This window comes from Rhinoderma darwinii, chromosome 6 (genome assembly GCF_050947455.1).
Source record: "Rhinoderma darwinii isolate aRhiDar2 chromosome 6, aRhiDar2.hap1, whole genome shotgun sequence".
NCBI lineage: Eukaryota > Metazoa > Chordata > Amphibia > Anura > Rhinodermatidae > Rhinoderma > Rhinoderma darwinii.
The window spans coordinates 121,677,600-121,694,969 of record NC_134692.1 but is presented as its reverse complement, the minus strand read 5'-3'; the positions used below and the strand labels follow the sequence as shown (position 1 = coordinate 121,694,969).

Sequence of the window (17,370 nt, the reverse complement as noted above, 5' to 3'; positions counted from 1 at the left end):
TATATATACTTTTAAAGGTTTACGTACATAGCCTTTAAGACAATTTGCAGGCTGGATGCACCACTGGTTTTGTATAAAATGACTCTTTTTTTTCTTAAGGTGGAATACTATAATGGTAGAACAAATGGAAGTCTGTATTGATTCCTTCTTTCTTAAGCTGTGATACAAAGAAGACACCCTTGCTCTATCCAGATGACAGCTTGCTTTATTAAAGGATTGTTGTCACTTTAGCCAGAGGGTGGTGCAAGGCGGAATCACATCTCGGATTGTGCTATATTCTGCACAGCAGCTTCTAGGGAAAGCAGGTTGTATTCAGAGATGCTGGATTCCACATGCTCTGCCTGCTCCTGCAATGGGCTGCTGCAGCTAGCAGGGACTTTAACAAATGCTAGCTAAGGACGGCAATAAACTGTATTAAAAGGTTGCCAGACCAAAAAAGATGGAGGTGCCAGCAGATCTGAGAGAGGAGATCAGTCTGCAGGATAACAATTCCCAGATTTTTCACAACTTTTCCTCATTTGGTAGGTAGTTGCATGGATGGATTGTATTGCAGTCTATGTTGATTGTCCTATGTATATATCTTTATTGTACAAGAACTACATATTTGTGGAGGGGTTACATATTACTATAATTCTGTACTATTTCTGGTCTAAATTTAATTCTGCTCAACAAAATTGCTGATTTTACATTATGCGTGAGGCTTTGCAGGGGTAGCAGAGCTGAATTTGTCCAATGTAAGAAAGATGACATTTGTTACATCATATCATTACGATACCCATTAGTAGTATCTTGGCAAACAGATAAATGACAAATTCAGCTCAATTACATTACAAAATAGTTTTATATCATACAAACTTGTAATATAGGAATGCTACAATGTAGAAGAAATGTTAATTTACATGCAAGTGCCTGCAGAGCTTACAATCTAATTTCCATCCTAAGCATACATATACTAGGACTAATTTAGAAAGACATAGCGTAACCAGTTTGCATGTTTTGGGGGCAAGCCTTGCGTTTCTGTATAATTTACTTCTTGCCATGTATCACCCAATAGCTATCATCCATTCTTAGACTACCCTGTCTTCACTAGATGTGATGTCTAGTATTGGTAATATAATCCTTTAATGTTATTGCTGCCATTATCCCATTGAATCAGATTAATCAGCGCTTTCAATGTCTCAGCTGACCGAGGGCAATTATTTAGGGGACATGTAGATTACCATCCATTCATCACCAGTACATATATGTGAATGGAGCAGAGAGCTGGTGTTATCCTGAGGAGGATCCCTAGGTTATCATTCAGGATTGCCACTTCAAACTCCCCGCAGCTATAAATAAGAATGTGAAATTCTGTGTTCTTTGATAGTCTGTACTGGAACATACAATCACACAGTCTATTGGGATTTCAAATAACAAAGATGAAAGGGTCTCCGTCAAGAGCTTACCCAATTTTCTGAAGATTTCTAATACTTGTGTATTAGAAAGCCAAGTATGTAATTCTTTATATGTGAATCCCTGAGCAGTGAGCTCTTGAATTATAGGGATAGCAGTGTTATTAAATAAGACTTTGGAGGTTAAAGGTTGCGCCACAGCATTTAATAGCAAATGGCCAGTTTCTCATATGCTTTTAATAACAAAAAGAACGTATGTTGTGATATACTGAGGAGTAACTCGCTTTCTTGGTATATGTTGGTAATAACAAAGGGAATGTTTGTTGTGATACACTGAGGAGCAACTGTCACATTTTCATTAGAATGTAAAAATCTTGTGCTTAAAAATTCTGCAAGACTAGAAGAGTTCAAAAAGAGTTAAAAAATGTATAGAAATATCAAATTATTTTTTTTTGCATAGTACTCACTTAATTTATTTTTATATTTTAGTAAGTGCCAGGCACAAATTGTCTGTAACATTGATCAGGGGTGTTGTTAGGGGGTGGGTGCTGGCTGGGCATGTGCCCTGGGTCATGGGTTTAAAGAGGGGCTTCAATTTAAGCACATTATGCCTTGACCAGGCTATATAGATACAGAGTTTGGCAGCAAACTAAATGTTTGCCATGGGTAAAGGAAATTCTAGCTACGACTGGCACTGTTAGTAACTGACACCAGAGCACCTGCCCTGGCTTTTCTGCTAGGTGCTCCAGGCTTCTTTTGCAGCAGCGATCACCACATTTAATTGTATCTGCATCCTCCCACTCCACAAATGATCTAGTAAAATTATATATATATATATATATATATATATATATATACACACACACACACACACTATATGGACACAAGTATTGGGGCACCTACACATTACACCTACAGGAGCTTTTATGACATTTCATTAGAAATCCATACACGTTAATATGGAGTTGGTCCACTCTTTGCAGCTGAAACATCTTCCACTCTTCTGGGAAGGCTTTCTGCAAGATTTTGGAGTGTCTGTGGGAATTTTCGCCCTTTTAGCCAGGATAACATTTGTGAGGTCACACACTGATGTTGGATGAGAGGGTCTGGCACACAATCTCCGTTCTACTCACAGTTGATCGCTGAATATCTAGCAGGAAAGATATTGCTCGAATTCAGTGATCTCTTTAGCATGACCAATTCTTTCACAAATGTTTGTAAAGGCGACTGCATGGCTCGTGCTGGATTTTATACATCTGTGGCAATGGGATGGAGTGAAACACCTGAATTCAATGATTAAGAAGTGTGTCCCAATACTTTTGTCCATATAGTGTGTGTGTGTGTGTGTGTGTGTGTGTGTGTGTGTGTGTGTATATATTTATATATACTTTCATATTATATATGTATTTCTATGTTTAGCTTTCATTATAGTGCTGAAATAAATAAAATTGACAACCTCTTTGGGCGTTGTTTGGCCCTTTGCTTGAATGGTCCAGGACCAGGATGCAATCCAAGACCCAATGCCCTACGTTTATAAGGATGCAGATTGCACTCGTGTGTACAGTCCTGGCCAAAAGTTTTGAGACTGACACAAATTTTGTTTTTCACAAAGTTTGTTGCTTCAGTTTTTATAGTGGAAATTTGTATTAACTCTAGATTGTTATGAAGAGTTACATAGTTACATAGTTAGTACAGTTGAAAAAAGACACATCAGATGAATTACAATTAATTGCAACGTCATTCCTTGCCATGAAAGTTAACTTAATCACGAAAAAAAAAAACATTTCCACTGCGTTTCAGTCCTGCCACAAAATGACCTGCTAACATTACTTCAGTGATCTTATCATTAGCTGAGGAGAAAGTGTTAACGAGGAAAAGGCAACTGATATCACTCTGCATGTTTTTTGAATTATAAGAGAAGACTGGTTGCTTTAAAAGTGGGATGGTGCTTGAAATAATTGCCTTCTTCTGTTAACCATGGTTACCTCCAAGTAAACAAGTGCAGTCATCATTGCTTTGCATCAAAAGGGCTTTACAGGCAAGGATTACCCTTAAATCAACCATTTATTGGATCATCAAGAACTTCAGCTATGGGAACAGTTCAACACCAGTGCATAGCTTGCTCAGTAATGGCAGCAGGCAGGTGTGAGTGCATCTGCACACACACAATGAGACAAAGGCTTTTGGAGGCTGGCCTGGTGTCAATACGGGCAGCAAAAAAGCCACTTCTCTCCAACAAAAACATCAAGGACAGACTGAGATTCTGCAGGAAGTACAGGGATTGGACTTTTTTTTATGAAGCCCCCTTCAGACTGTTTGGGACATCTGGAAGAATGATTGTCCGGAGAACAAAAGGTGAGGGCTACCATGACTCCTGTTTCATGGCAACAGTAAAGCACCCTGAGACCATTCATATGTGGGGTTGCCTTTCACCCAAGGGAGTGGTCTCACTCCCAATTTTGCCTAAGAACACTTCCATGAATAAAGAATGGTATTTAAACATCCTCCAAGAGCAACTTCTCCCAACGATCCAGGAGCAATTTAGTGATGAACAATGTTTTAACCTGCATGATGGAGCACCATGTCACAAGGCAACAGAGATAACTATGTGGCTCAATGAAAAAAAACATTGAAATTTTGGGTCCATGGCCAGGAAACTCTCCAGATCTCAATCCTATTGGTCAATCATCAAAAAACGGGTGGCCAAACAAAAACACAGAAATTGTGATAAAATGCATGCACTGATTAGGTAAGACTGGGTTGCCATCAGTCAGGATTTGGTCCTGAAGCTGATATCCAGTATTCCAGGGCAAATTGCAGAAGTCTTGAAAAAGAAGGGTCAACTGTAAATATTGAGCCTTTACATAAACTTGATGTATTTGTCAATAAAAGATTTAAAAAAAACGTATAAAATGCTTATAATTGTACTTCAGTATACCATAGAAACATATGACTAAAAGATCTAAAAACACTGAAGCAACAAACCTTGTGAAAACCAAAATTTGTGTCAGTCTCAAAACTTTTGGTGGCCAGGACTTTAGACACTTTTTACTGGGAAATCCAAGTAAAGTAATACATCAAAGAGCACTCTATAATCATTATAGAGCAGGTCAATATATGACAATGTGGCATCATTAAAGGCTGTATATAACTTATCTAATGTATTAATAGAAAGGAATAGTGGCAAAGAGGTAGCAAAGTGCTCATCCTTGTATTATGATTTTAATTAAAGCACACAAGTGTCCATTAAAGTTATAGAACCAGTAAAACTAAGTGCTTTAAGTGCCTGGGATCTTGACAAATGGTCCTTTACCATGTTTGATCCTGTTATAAGACCACTGTACACACATAGAAAATTAAAGCTCAGAGCATATTCACGATCTGTCTTACTACTGAACATAATAGTAAGTGCACTTATTAAGATTATTACTCTTGTTCCTACCACCTGCTCTCAGGTTCTGATAGATCTCTTGTCAAGGGTATAGCAAAGAAATGGTTTGGCTCAATGTATAATTATATATTATATTTATTCTTTTACAGGTCAGGACTTAAAGGAAAATTCTGAACAAAACTGTGTTATGTCTAGTGCAGGACCCAAGAGGCCGGTGCATGACACAGAGATTGCTTGTATCATACACCGGCTCCCTTAGGCTCTGCACTAGGAATAACACAGAGTTTAAGTTTTGCTTGAAGTGATCCTTTAAGGCTGTGTTCACATCAGCATCGGAATCCGTTTGCGGTTTCCATTCATCCATTCCATAAGAGGAACAGATGAACGGAAAGCCGAACGAAAACTATAGCTTACCATTACCATTGAAGTTGGTCTCCGTTCCGTAAAGTTTCAGTTTTTTTCGCATAAACAATAGCGTAGTCGACCACGCTATTGTTTCTGTTAACAAAAACAAACGGAACGGAAACCAACGGAAACCAACTGCAACGGAAGCATTACCATTGAAATCAATAGTAATGCAAACATAAACTATAGTTTCCGTTCGGCTTTGCGTTCATCTGTTCCTCCTATGGAATGGATGAATGGAAACACCAAACAGAACCCAACGCTGATGTGAACAGGCCCTAACATGGAGAAAATTACAAATATAGCAGAAATATTAAAATACTACGGGACACATTTATAGACAGGACCATTTGGTTGCCTATCTTGTTTTGGATGTGTGAAATATTCAGGAACACAAGAAAGAAAAAGCAAATATTTTAGTACGTGTAACAGATAAGAACACATCCTCCACTAATTCCTATGAGAGCACAATACACCTAGTATATTTATTTGGAGCTTAATAAATGATAGGTTACTAAATAAATATGACATGTCATGTATTTCAAAGTCAGTTCATATATATATATTTATATACAGAAAATATTTTTTGTGCCACTTCTACTCCGAAATGACCCCCTATGTGTGAGAAAAATGTACTGAGGCCATGAAAAGTGGTTTCCACTCAGTAGCTGATTAATAGGGGACTTGCTGGCCTAGATCACTTAGAAGGTGTTGCCGGCTACATTGCTGTTGGTTTATACTATTAAAGGGAGTCATTCTGCATCCTCCATGGTGACACACTGCGTCTGCGCTAGTTCCCGGGATGCACTGTGTTACAATAGAGGATGCAGTGTGACGTGTCTAATCACATGCTCCTTCATCCTCGGCCATATTATGGACGGGACCCGTGGGCATAAGGAAGATATCGCTGTAATAACAAGGGGACGTGGTTTACAAACCCAGGAAAATGGCGCTGAACTGTATATAAAGTCATATAGTAAGTTTACTAAAATACTATTTAGAATACACTCCTGATAGTTTTCCTAAAGTAGCCATACCCTTTAAGGCCAAACTCAGAGATTGCCCTGTGACAACATCTCATTATTACCATGCAAAAGAGAACGGTGTCTCGCTTAACAGCACAATATTGTAAAGGTTACTAATAAAGCGATGATTTACTGTCAAAGCAGCAGGTGAGTTACTTTTCTATCTTTTGTATTATGTGCTATATATTATGATTTTCTATAAAAAATATTACATTTCTTATTCTCAATAGTGCTTTGTAGGTCCATTTACCGTTCTAGTTTTCTATTACCGGTTAGTTAAAAACACATTCCTGCTGAGGTAACAAGGAACATTTTGTTGAGTCGGCTGTGATCCGTTCCCATTTTTGGTTAAAGAGGTTGTCTAATCTGACATGAAAGTCCCGTCATATATGTTCTATAAGAGCTTCTGAATTTTATAGAGTTTCTCCGCTCTACGAGCCAGAGAGGAGCACGAGCAGAGAGCTCTGAGAACCTGTATCACCATGTGTGATGTATTCCAAAATGTGTAGGTACCGGGAGCTTCTCCTGGTAATAACAGCTGATAGCTGCGGGTCAAGCCCATCGCTGGTGGCTCTGATGACCAAATATGCTCGTGTGAATTGAGCATTAGGAAGGTTGATCATTTGGATGCTATCCAACAAAATCTATTTTGACGTATGTGGAACTGGCCAAGATAACATAAAAAAAACGAATTTGTAATATTTTGTAGTCGTGGTATTTTTATCTAACACCTTATTTTTCTCATTACAGATCCTAGTGGCAATGTCGCCTATGCCAATGTCATAATGCCAATTGTTTTTGGAATTATTTGTTTGCTGGGAATTATTGGCAATAGCGTAGTCATCTATACCGTCTTCAAGAAATCCAAATTCCGATGTACCAGCAGTGTTCCTGATATTTTTATCATCAACCTTTCAGTGGTAGACTTACTCTTTCTTCTTGGGATGCCCTTTTTGATTCATCAGCTCCTTGGTAATGGTGTTTGGCATTTTGGAGAAACAATGTGCACACTTATTACAGCACTGGATACCAACAGTCAGTTTACCAGCACTTATATACTGACAGCCATGTCCATTGACAGATACCTTGCAACGGTTTACCCTTTTACCTCAGCAAAGTACAGAAAGCCACCTATAGCCATCATGGTCATTTGCATCCTATGGGTACTGTCTCTTCTAAGTATAACTCCGGTTTGGATGTATGCTAGACTTATTTCCCTTCCCGGTGGAGTCCTGGGCTGTGGCATTACCCTACCCAATCCAGAAAGTGATACTTATTGGTATACCTTGTATCAGTTCTTTTTGGCCTTTGCCATTCCATTTGCTGTTATCTCATTAGCTTATAGGCGAATTCTGCTGAAAATGGCTTCATCAGAAGCTCTCACAGCTCAGAGGAGCTCCAGGATAAGGACAAAGAAAGTGACGAGGACAGCTATAGCCATCTGCTTGGTGTTCTTCATCTGTTGGGCTCCTTTTTACGTACTGCAGATAATTCAGCTAGTCATGAACCAGCCTACACTTGCCTTTCATTATGCTTACTGTGTGGCTATCAGTATGGGCTATGCTAATAGCTGTATCAACCCTTTTATCTATATTATCTTGTGTGAAACCTTCAGGCGTAGGTTCATTGTCTCTGTCCGACCAGCAGAAGACCTTCCACCAGGCCGGATCAGGATGAAGTTTGGAACAGACCCTCCATCAGGTAGTGGTCAACCATTGCTTCACCTTGTTCCTGTTTCCTCCGGTAGCTAAGGAAAATTATGTATAAAGTGGCTTCAATTAACTTTTCTATAGAAACATCTAGAAGTGAATATCATGGTAATGCATATCTACTGCATCAAAATCTACTATGGAACCCCCGGCCAAGTATTTATTAGGGCACCGTCCTTTGGCTCATCATTTGTTCAGCTTGCTTTACATTTGCTGTACACTTGTTTTAAATGCAATCAACAACTTTCTGCCGTGTTTATTGGCACATCTTGGCATGTTCTTGCAGGTCTTACTTTCTGCACACTGAGAATATAAAATATCTTCACTCATGAAGAGTGTTTGGATTTGGCAACTCTCATCCTTCAGCTCTTAATCTTTGCTCTTGCCATGGCTACAGCATATCAAATGACTATTGATTTTTTTCACAGCTGGTCAAAATGTATTTTTGAAGTTGTTTATTCTGTGCTTTTTTACGGCAGCTGAGTTATTCAATCATATTTGAAATGGCAGAAATGCAATGTAATGTACTTGAAACCTTATCCGTGGTTATGATATGTCTTACGATATTAGGTATGTGCCAAAGGTATTGGCACCTGGTCCATTGATAGGGGTGGTCAACTTTGGTTAAAGAGGTACCCCAGCCTAAAACATTTATCACCTTTCGGTGGTGATGCGACTGCTGGGATCCCCACCGGTTTCTAGAACGCTGTTTCTGTTAATGCCATAGACTTTGACGGGAGCACCAGCGTGCACGCTCGACTGCCGGTCCATTCAAACTCCTCCTTGCCTCGGTTGTGTGGCAGGAAGGGGGGAGTCCCCCCCCCCATTCTAGTGACTGATGGGGATCCAGGCGGTTGGGTCCCCACCAATCTAACATTTATAACAATCCCGAGGGTAGGTGATAACTGTTTTAGGCTGGAATACCTCAACCCCCTTTTTGTTCGAAGAGCCCCTCAATGGTACGCCGATCACAGGGTGTTCCCAGCAATCAGCTGCAATCTGTGTTCAGTTTCACTTGAGCGCCACCACAGGGGAAGGAAGCGTTGAAATCAATGCGTTGTCTGTGTAACACGTGAACATGCCGGGTCCTCCAGAACAAGAGACATACTTTGTAGCTGCTCATTTCTGGCTAACAGTAGCTGGCTAATAGATGAGCGATCTGAATTGGAGATCACCATCTACTAGTTCAGAACTCCCTAAGAGTATATATATATATATATATATATATATATATATATATATATATATATATATATATATATATATATATTTATTTAATTATTTTATTTTTCAACCATGTTTTCTGGAAACCAATAGGAGAATATGAAATTCTCTACACACTGCGTGTGTGTGGCATTTTTGAAGTCTGAAATGCAACATCCTCTAAGAGCGGTGTTTTTGAAGGCGGTTAACACCCATAGACATTCATTTTAAAGCTAAATAGTTAGAAAAAAGAGAGACACAGCGCCACAAGAAAACCAAATCAGGATCTAATAAGATAAAGGAACGTGGTGGATGCGACAATTACGCTCACCTCGGATGGTGGACACCATAGGTGTCAATAGGGCATGGAAAGCTGCAGCCAGGTCCACAGCACAGCCAAACGGAGTTTGCTGTCGATTGTAGAGTGATTAAAAATGAGGAAAAATGGACCAACGGCGCTGCTTGGGTAGAGGTATTTAGACGACCATCTCAGTGGGTAAGAGTAGATAAAAGGACTTTATTGTCGATAGGGCTACACGTTTCGACACCGAACCGGCCTGAGGAAGACGCCAGTTCGGTGTCGAAACGCGTAGCCCTATCGACAATAAAGTCCTTTTATCTACTCTTACCCACTGAGATGGTCGTCTAAATACCTCTACCCAAGCAGCGCCATTGGTCCATTTTTCCTCATTTTTAATCATTCATTTTAAAGGGAACTTGTCCCATACTGTACAAATTGCAGGCAGCATGTTATAGAGCAGGAGGATCTGAGCAGATTGATATATAGTTTTTAGGAGAAAAATGTTGTATAGCTTGCCATTTCTGCATTTAAACCTCTGCTCGTTCTGGGTTTAGCAGTCTAGTGGGCGGTCCTACTCAGAGATTGACAGCTATCTTTGTATGCACACTCATACTAGAAAGACTGCCAATCATTAATTGAGACCGCCCACTGGACTCCAAAGCCCAGAATGAGCAGAAGTTTAAATGAATAAATTATAAACTATACTGAATTTTTTCCTCCAAAAATATATATCAACCTGCTCAGCACCTCTTGCTCCCTAACATGCTGCCTGCAGATTAGACTGTATTTTTAACATGACAGGTTTACTTTAACATAAACTGCACCATTTTTTATGCCCTGTTTTTTTTTTTTAATAAAACACTCCAAAACCAAGTCTGAAGAAGATGTAACTGTTCTAAATCTATTATAATGTCGCATAAGGAATTCACATATTAAATTATAAATGTAAACTTATTGTGTAATATAATAATTAATGGCATCTGTATTAGCTAATTTCGAAGGGTATGTTCACACGCTGAGTCAAAAACGTCTGAAAATACGGAACTGTTTTCAAGAGAAAACAGCTCCTGATTTTCAGACGTTTTTTGTGGCATTTGCGATTTTCGCTGCGTTGTTCGGTGCATTTTTTACGGCCGTTTTTGTAGCTTTTTTCAATAGAATCTATGGAAAACGGCTCCAAAAACGTCCCAAGAAGTGTTCTGCACTTCTTTTTAAAAAAACGCCGCGAAAAACACTCCGTCGGAACAGAACGCTGTTTTCCCATTAAAATCAATGGGCAGATGTTTGGAGGCGTTCTGCTTCCGATTTTTTGGCCGTTTTTCAGGCGTTTACAGCCCGAAAAATGGCCGAAAATAGGCCTTGTGAACATACCCTAAGAGGGTATGGGTATGTATGACATTAAAGGCCAATAGGATAGAAAACTAAAAATTGTGCCCCATGTATCAAAACCGTCTAACAGAAAAACTGGTTGCCCATAGCACCCTATCACAGTGCAGCTTTCATTTTTCCAGAAATGTTTTAGAGATGTAAGCTGAGCTGCGATTGGTTGCTTTGTGCAAAAAAGCCAGATCTTCACTTAGACAGTTTTGATACATGAATACCATTGATTAATGGCTTTTATTACAGTATAATCAATAATTGTTAGGGCTTGTTCAAGAGTTTTTTTTGCACGTTTTTTAATGCGGAAACCGCACACAAAAAAGTCAAAGGACGCAGCAAAGAGACTGCAGGCAGGTCAAAATCTGCCTCAAAATTCCTTAAGGAATTTTGAGGCAGATTCTTCCGCCTGCAAAAATCTCTGTGTGAACAGGCCCTTAATCTGGCTTCCCTATTATCCTGTATTACATCCTGCAGTCATCTGTACCTGTTTTTTTTATTTTTGGCATGGATGAAGTAAAAAATGCCTGTTCACCAGGGCTCTTAGAATGGTTTTCAGGATGATCTCCCTCAGCTTCTCTAAGGACCTGTTCACATCACGTTTGCCTTCTGTTTGGGCTTTGCATTCATCTGTTTTGCCAGAGGAACAGATGAACGGAAAGACAAACGGAAAGTATCATTTGCGTTTACAAAACCATTGATTTCTATGGTAATTTTTTGGTTTCAGTTTGTCTCTGTTCCAGTAGGGGTTTGCGGTTTTTTTTTCACAGAAGCAATAGCGCAGCGCACTACGCTATTGTTTCCGTGAATAAAAACCGGAAACCTAGCAGAACGGACCATTGAAATCAATGGTTTTGCAAACACAAATTATACTTTCCATTCATCTGTTCCGCTGATTGAACAGATGAACGGAAAGCCCGAACAGAACCTGACGCTGGTGTGAACAGGCCCTAAAGCCTTCATGAAAAAAAAAAAAGCACAAAATAGCAAACACAGCCATGTTAAATATGATTTATTTGCTTGTTTCAGGCATGACTACTAGAAGTTATTATAAGTAGATCTGGAAATCAGGTGGTTTTAACAGTAGTATTATTGTGACCATGACTATAGTCCATCATTTAATGGGGTTCTCTTGCTTTATGGAATATTAGGTATCTGACCTGTTTTTTCTAGGGGAGGGGTACTTTTCCATCTATCTGCATGCCTTTTGAAATTGCCTGCTGAGCGAGTGAGCTCTTCTTGATATAATGCAGCATGCAGCCTCATAGACACACAAACAGAAACTGCAGCTGCACTCTTGCATATCAGTCGCATGGTTCATTATAAGGCCCTGTTCACACAGTTTTTTTCAGGCAGATAAAATCTGCCTCAGAATTCCTCCAGGAATTTTGAGCCAGATTTTGATCTGCCTGCGCTTCTTTGCCACGGTTTTCGTGGCATTTTTCACCCTCGGCCACTGGAGCTAATGCAAGGCCAGCGGGCAAGAAACGCAGCGGAAAAACGTTCGGAAATGAGTGTCGCAGAGTTTTTCTGCCATAGGCGGTACCACGGCAAGAAAGGACATGTCGCTTTTTTTAACCCGTGAGCGGCTAAAAGCCGCCCAGGAAAAAAAAAAACGCCCCTGCCTCCCATTTGAATAAATGGGGGGCGATTTCGGCAATTTTTAGGCGTTGATTCCGACACGGTTTCCGAGTCAATATCAGCGCCAAAAGACTCCGTGTGAACAGGGCCTAGGAGAGAGCTCTGGTACACTTAAAAGGGTTGTCATACAAGGAATATTGTTTATAGTAAAATCCAGCCTCAAATAATGAACATTTTTATGTATGTACACGTATAAAAACATTTTATCACCAGATATTCCAGGAAAAATGTAAGCATAGCGCCACCTGCTGTGCACTCACGTGTGATGTATTTGCCATGTATTTCCGCACCGTAAAGCTACAATGTATACCTATGAGAAAAATATTATGCAACGGCAGATTTCTTTAGTTCTTGCATTGCAGAATATTTTTCCCATAGGCATACATTGTAAAGCTTTCCGCTCCATATGTTTATTATGGGGAAATACAAAGCAAGTTCGCCACGTGTGAATGCCACGTGCAGCAGATTTTGTTGCGGAAAATTTCTTTGACTGAAAATCACTTCCATTCATCTGACTGGAACTTGCAAAAATCCATTCAACTCCTGCAGAAACAATCACATTCAGATGAATGGAACTGATTTTCTGTCGCAGAAATTTTTGCAAAAAAAATCTGACGCTTGTGACTGCACCCTAAGGCGTCACACGTAGTGTAAACACTGCGGATTTTCAACAACGTATTTCATTGCGGAAAATCCGCAGCATAATACATTAGATGCAGAGTGGATGAGATTTAGGCCTCATTTACATGAGCGTGTGCGTTTTGCGCACGCAAAAAACGCAGCATTTTGCGTGCGCAAAAGGCACTTGACATCTCCGTGTGTCATCCGTGTATGATGCGTGGCTGCGTGATTTTCGCACAGCCGCCATTATAGAGATGAGGCTAGTCGACGTCAGTCACTGTCCATGGTGCTGAAAGAGTTAACTGATCGGCAGTAACTCTTTCAGCACCCTCGACAGTGCATTCCGATCACCATATCGAGTAACCTGTTTAAAAAAAAAGAGGTTCGTACTTACCGAGAACTTCCCGGCCGTTGCCTTGGTGACGCGTCCTTGGTGACGCGTCCTTGGTGACGCGCCTCTCTTGACATCTGGCCCCACCTCCCTGGATGACGCGGCAGTCCATGTGACCGCTGCAGCCTGTGCTTGGCTTGTGATTGGCTGCTGCTGTCACTTGGACTGAATTGTCTTCCCGGGAGGTCAGACTGGAGGAAGAAGCCGGGAGTTATCGGTAAGTCAGAACTTTTTTTTTTTTTACACGTTCACGTAAATTGGAATCGGAAGTCACTGCCCATGGTGCTGAAACAGTTTAACTCTTTCAGCACCCTGCACAGTGACTGTCTCCTGCCGGGTTCGGTCAAAACGAGTTCGGCCGAACCCGGTAAAGTTCGGTTCGCTCATGTCTAAGACACTCCGTTCGGATGTTTGTAAACAGAAAAGCACGTGGTGCTTTTCTGTTTACATTCAGTTTGACAGCTCTTGCGCGAATCACGCAGTTCGCACGGAAGTGCTTCCGTGCGGCATGCGTGGTTTTCACGCACCCATTGACTTCAATGAGTGTGTGATGCGCGAAAAACGCACGATTATAGAACATGTCGTGAGTTTTACGCAACGCACTCGCGCTGTGCAAAATTCACGCATCGTCTGCACTGCCCCATAGAGTAATATAGGTGCGTACGACACGCGTGAAAAGCACGCGCGTCGCACGCGTGTATATTACGCTCGTGTAAATGAGGCCTTAAGCAAATCTCATCCACACGCTGCGTAAATGATAAGCGGAAACTCACCTACAGTGCGTTTTTTTTAATCTGCGGCATATCAGTTGTATTTCCGTTTTTTTCCCAATGAATTCAATGGGGAGGTAAAACCCAGAACAAATAGCAGATGTTTGGATTTTTGCTGCGAAAAAGCTGCAAATCCGCCGCAAAAATCGCAACTGAGAAAAAAATACATCTTATACTTATCCAGAATTCTGTGCTTCTTTGTCAAGGCCGTCCTCCTGGGATGACGTTTCATTCCATGTGACGGCTGCAGCCAATCCGAGGCTGCAGCGGTCACATGGGATGAACCATCATCCCAGGAGGCCCCCTGCAGGACGTCAGAGGGACGCGTCACCATGGTTATGGGTAAGTATAGTAACTTTTTTTTTTTCGGTTCCGTTTTCCGCAGCGGACATTCTGGCCAAAAAGCTGCACCACAATTTGGTCCGGTTTTTCATCTGGAATTCCCTGTGGCCGCCAGGGTGGATACGCTGTGTACTTTTGCCCTGTGTGAACATAGCCTAAATGTGTTGAGGTGGATACACATGGTTTTTCTTTTCTCTTTGCTCCACTGGGTATGGAGGAGATCCCTGGTGTGGTGAGTCTTCTGTGTTTGTCTGAGGAGATGCTGAGCAAGCACAACTAAGCAGCACCGCGGTTTCACTCTCCGGACAAGCAGAGTAGGTGGTACAGCATCAGAGGCAGCCGGCTTACCACACCAGGGATCCCTCTGCATACATCGAATATCTGGTGATATGGAGTGGGCTCCCAGGGAAGGGTCCACGCCATACGCCGTGGGTTCAATCCCGGCCATTTAACCACTTTGATGTCGCAGAAACTAATCCGTTAGACAAAGGGGGCTCTGTCATTCCTCGGCCCCCCTGCAATGCAAATGTGGTGTGCTGATGGTTGTAATGGCAGCCTGGGGGCCCAATGAAGGCCCCCAGGTCTGCCATTTTTGTGGTTTTTCAAGCCCTTTATTTTATTGTATTGTGCTATTTACCGGTTTAATAGGCTCTGGTAAATAACACAATACAATGCAATACATTAGTGTTGCAATGTATTGTACAAGCGATCTAACGATCACCCTAGGGGGACTGATAAGAAAAAAAGTTAAAAAACTGTTAATAATAAAGTTTTTATGTACAAAGAAAACTATAAGGGTCAGTTCACAGGATGAAAATCCATAGCAAATACAGTAGCAGCAATGTGGATGAGATAAAACAAATCTCATCCACGCGCTGCATAAATACTGAGCGGAAAAAATGCTCAGAAATTGACCTGCGGTGCGGAATTTTATTCCGCAGAATGTCAATTGTATTTGCGTAAATGCTGCCTATTTGTTACGGGTTTTCCCGATTGAATTGAATGGGGAGGTAATACCCGCAACAAATAGCGGTTTTTGTGGCGGCTATGCAGTGATTCTGCTGCAAAAAATACAATCACAGGCTGTAGCGGCGGTCACATGGGATGAAACATCATCCCAGGAAGCCGGCCTGGATGATGTCAGAGAGCTGGCCTCCTGGGATGACGCTTCATCCCATGTGACCGCTGCTGCAGCAAATCACAGGCTGCAGTGGTCTCCTGGGATGAAACATCAGTGCTGCAGTTTTCCACAGCGGACATTCCAGGCGAAAAACTGCACCACAATTCCCTGCAGCGCACAGGGCGGATACGCTGCGTGCTTTTACGCAGCTTATCCTCCCCATGTGCACTCGGCCTTAAAAGTTTAAAAAAACACCCATTTTCCCATTTTTCCTCTAAAGAAGTTTTAAAATAAATAATTAACAATAGTTATCGCTGGGTCCGTACATGTCCCACGTATTACAATATAACATTATTTAATCCGTAGCGTGGACGGCGTAAAAAAAACAAAAACCAGAATTGCTGTTTTTTGGTCACCTCCGCTTCCAAATAAATTTAACAAAAAGTGATAAAAGAGTCATATGCAGGAGAGTGGACAATGTGCATACCTGCCGTGATATACATTCTATAGAAAAGGAGGGCAATTGATCCCTCTGGGATGAGGAGCAAAATAGAGGAAATAAATGGATTGTGACCTTTGGATTGATATAAATTAGGGCAGAATAATTGCATTTTAATCTATTGGCAAAAATAGTACTCGTTTTATTAGCGTAGGCAGAAAATTTTACTTTACCCCTTCAATTCTTAAAACGCGTGTTATAATTTGACCTGTGATAATTGAGATTTCAGCGGATTGTGGGGTTTATTTAAAAGTTCCTATCTAATCTAGTCACCTTGGTCAATAGACACGATAGGTCAGCATGTTGTTGTTTCTTTTGGGCCAAGCCCATTTGGATTAGATGACCTCCGATTACCGTTTTATGAGAAAACCAAATAGACTGAGGAGAGGTCTCAGGGAGGAAATTAATGTCAAAATATGATTTCAAGTGAGATTATAAAGGAGTAAAAATGTGGGGGTGGGTGAGCATGAGATCATTGAGTTTCCAGGAAAAAGCTTGTGGTCAAGAGTTAAAAACTAAGGAAATCTTATGGGTAAAAGGATCTGACCATAAACAAGAATAATATTTGGATAGTTGGCAGCAAGAGGATAATTGAAATGCAACATGAAAAAACCTAGAATGGGAAAAGCGATCATGTGGCGCCAAGTAATAGGAGTATTCCCTGTCCAGAGGATGGTCTCGCCTCCATTGTTCAATAACAGCAAGATTTTTTTATTCGCCTCACTAAGGATCTGGGGGCGATATAAGCATTTTCTTTTTAATAAAGTGTAAGTACATAAAATGTCCCTATTTTGGGGCTGGATTTAACTATAAACAATATTTTTCTTGGAAAAACCCCTTAATAAGTTATAGACCTATGAAGGCAATCTCTTCTTGTTAGAAGGGTTCTCTCGCAATCAGGTGTAATCTGTGAGGAAACCTGTCAGTAAGTGTTCCAATACTCTGCAGCGCCACCACAGGCGGAATAAATTATTACACAGTGCCCATTCAAATCATTGGGTTTTCTGTGTAATTTAGGACAGGTTTTGTAGAGCGAGATTTCTATTAACTCAGAATTCCATATTAGGGCATATGAAAATTTGTTTTCCAAACTGGACAACCTCTTTAAGCTGACGAGAAGTCAGGCAGTCGGAGACTATCCAAAGAATGGCATTCACACTGTGATATTAAAGTCAATGTCAAAA

At 40.8% G+C, this 17,370-nt stretch overlaps 1 protein-coding gene across 1 annotated transcript; it reads left to right on the top strand.

The window, feature by feature from the left end:
- Positions 1-283: 283 nt before the first annotated feature.
- On the top strand, positions 284-9,119 carry LOC142656434 (melanin-concentrating hormone receptor 1-like). Its single transcript, XM_075831363.1, has 2 exons — positions 284-521; positions 6,963-9,119. The coding sequence occupies exons 1-2, from the start codon at positions 440-442 to the stop codon at positions 7,961-7,963; spliced, it is 1,083 nt and encodes a 360-aa protein (XP_075687478.1). The 5' UTR covers positions 284-439; the 3' UTR covers positions 7,964-9,119.
- Positions 9,120-17,370: the final 8,251 nt, after the last annotated feature.

Excerpts from the sequence above, each read along its gene's own strand:
- LOC142656434 (XM_075831363.1), top strand. The coding sequence starts at position 440 with ATGGAGGTGCCAGCAGATCTGAGAGAGGAGATCAGTCTGCAGGATAAC. Across the intron at positions 522-6,962 it reads TCACAACTTTTCCTCATTTG|ATCCTAGTGGCAATGTCGCC; the intron begins GTAGGTAGTTGC and ends TTCTCATTACAG.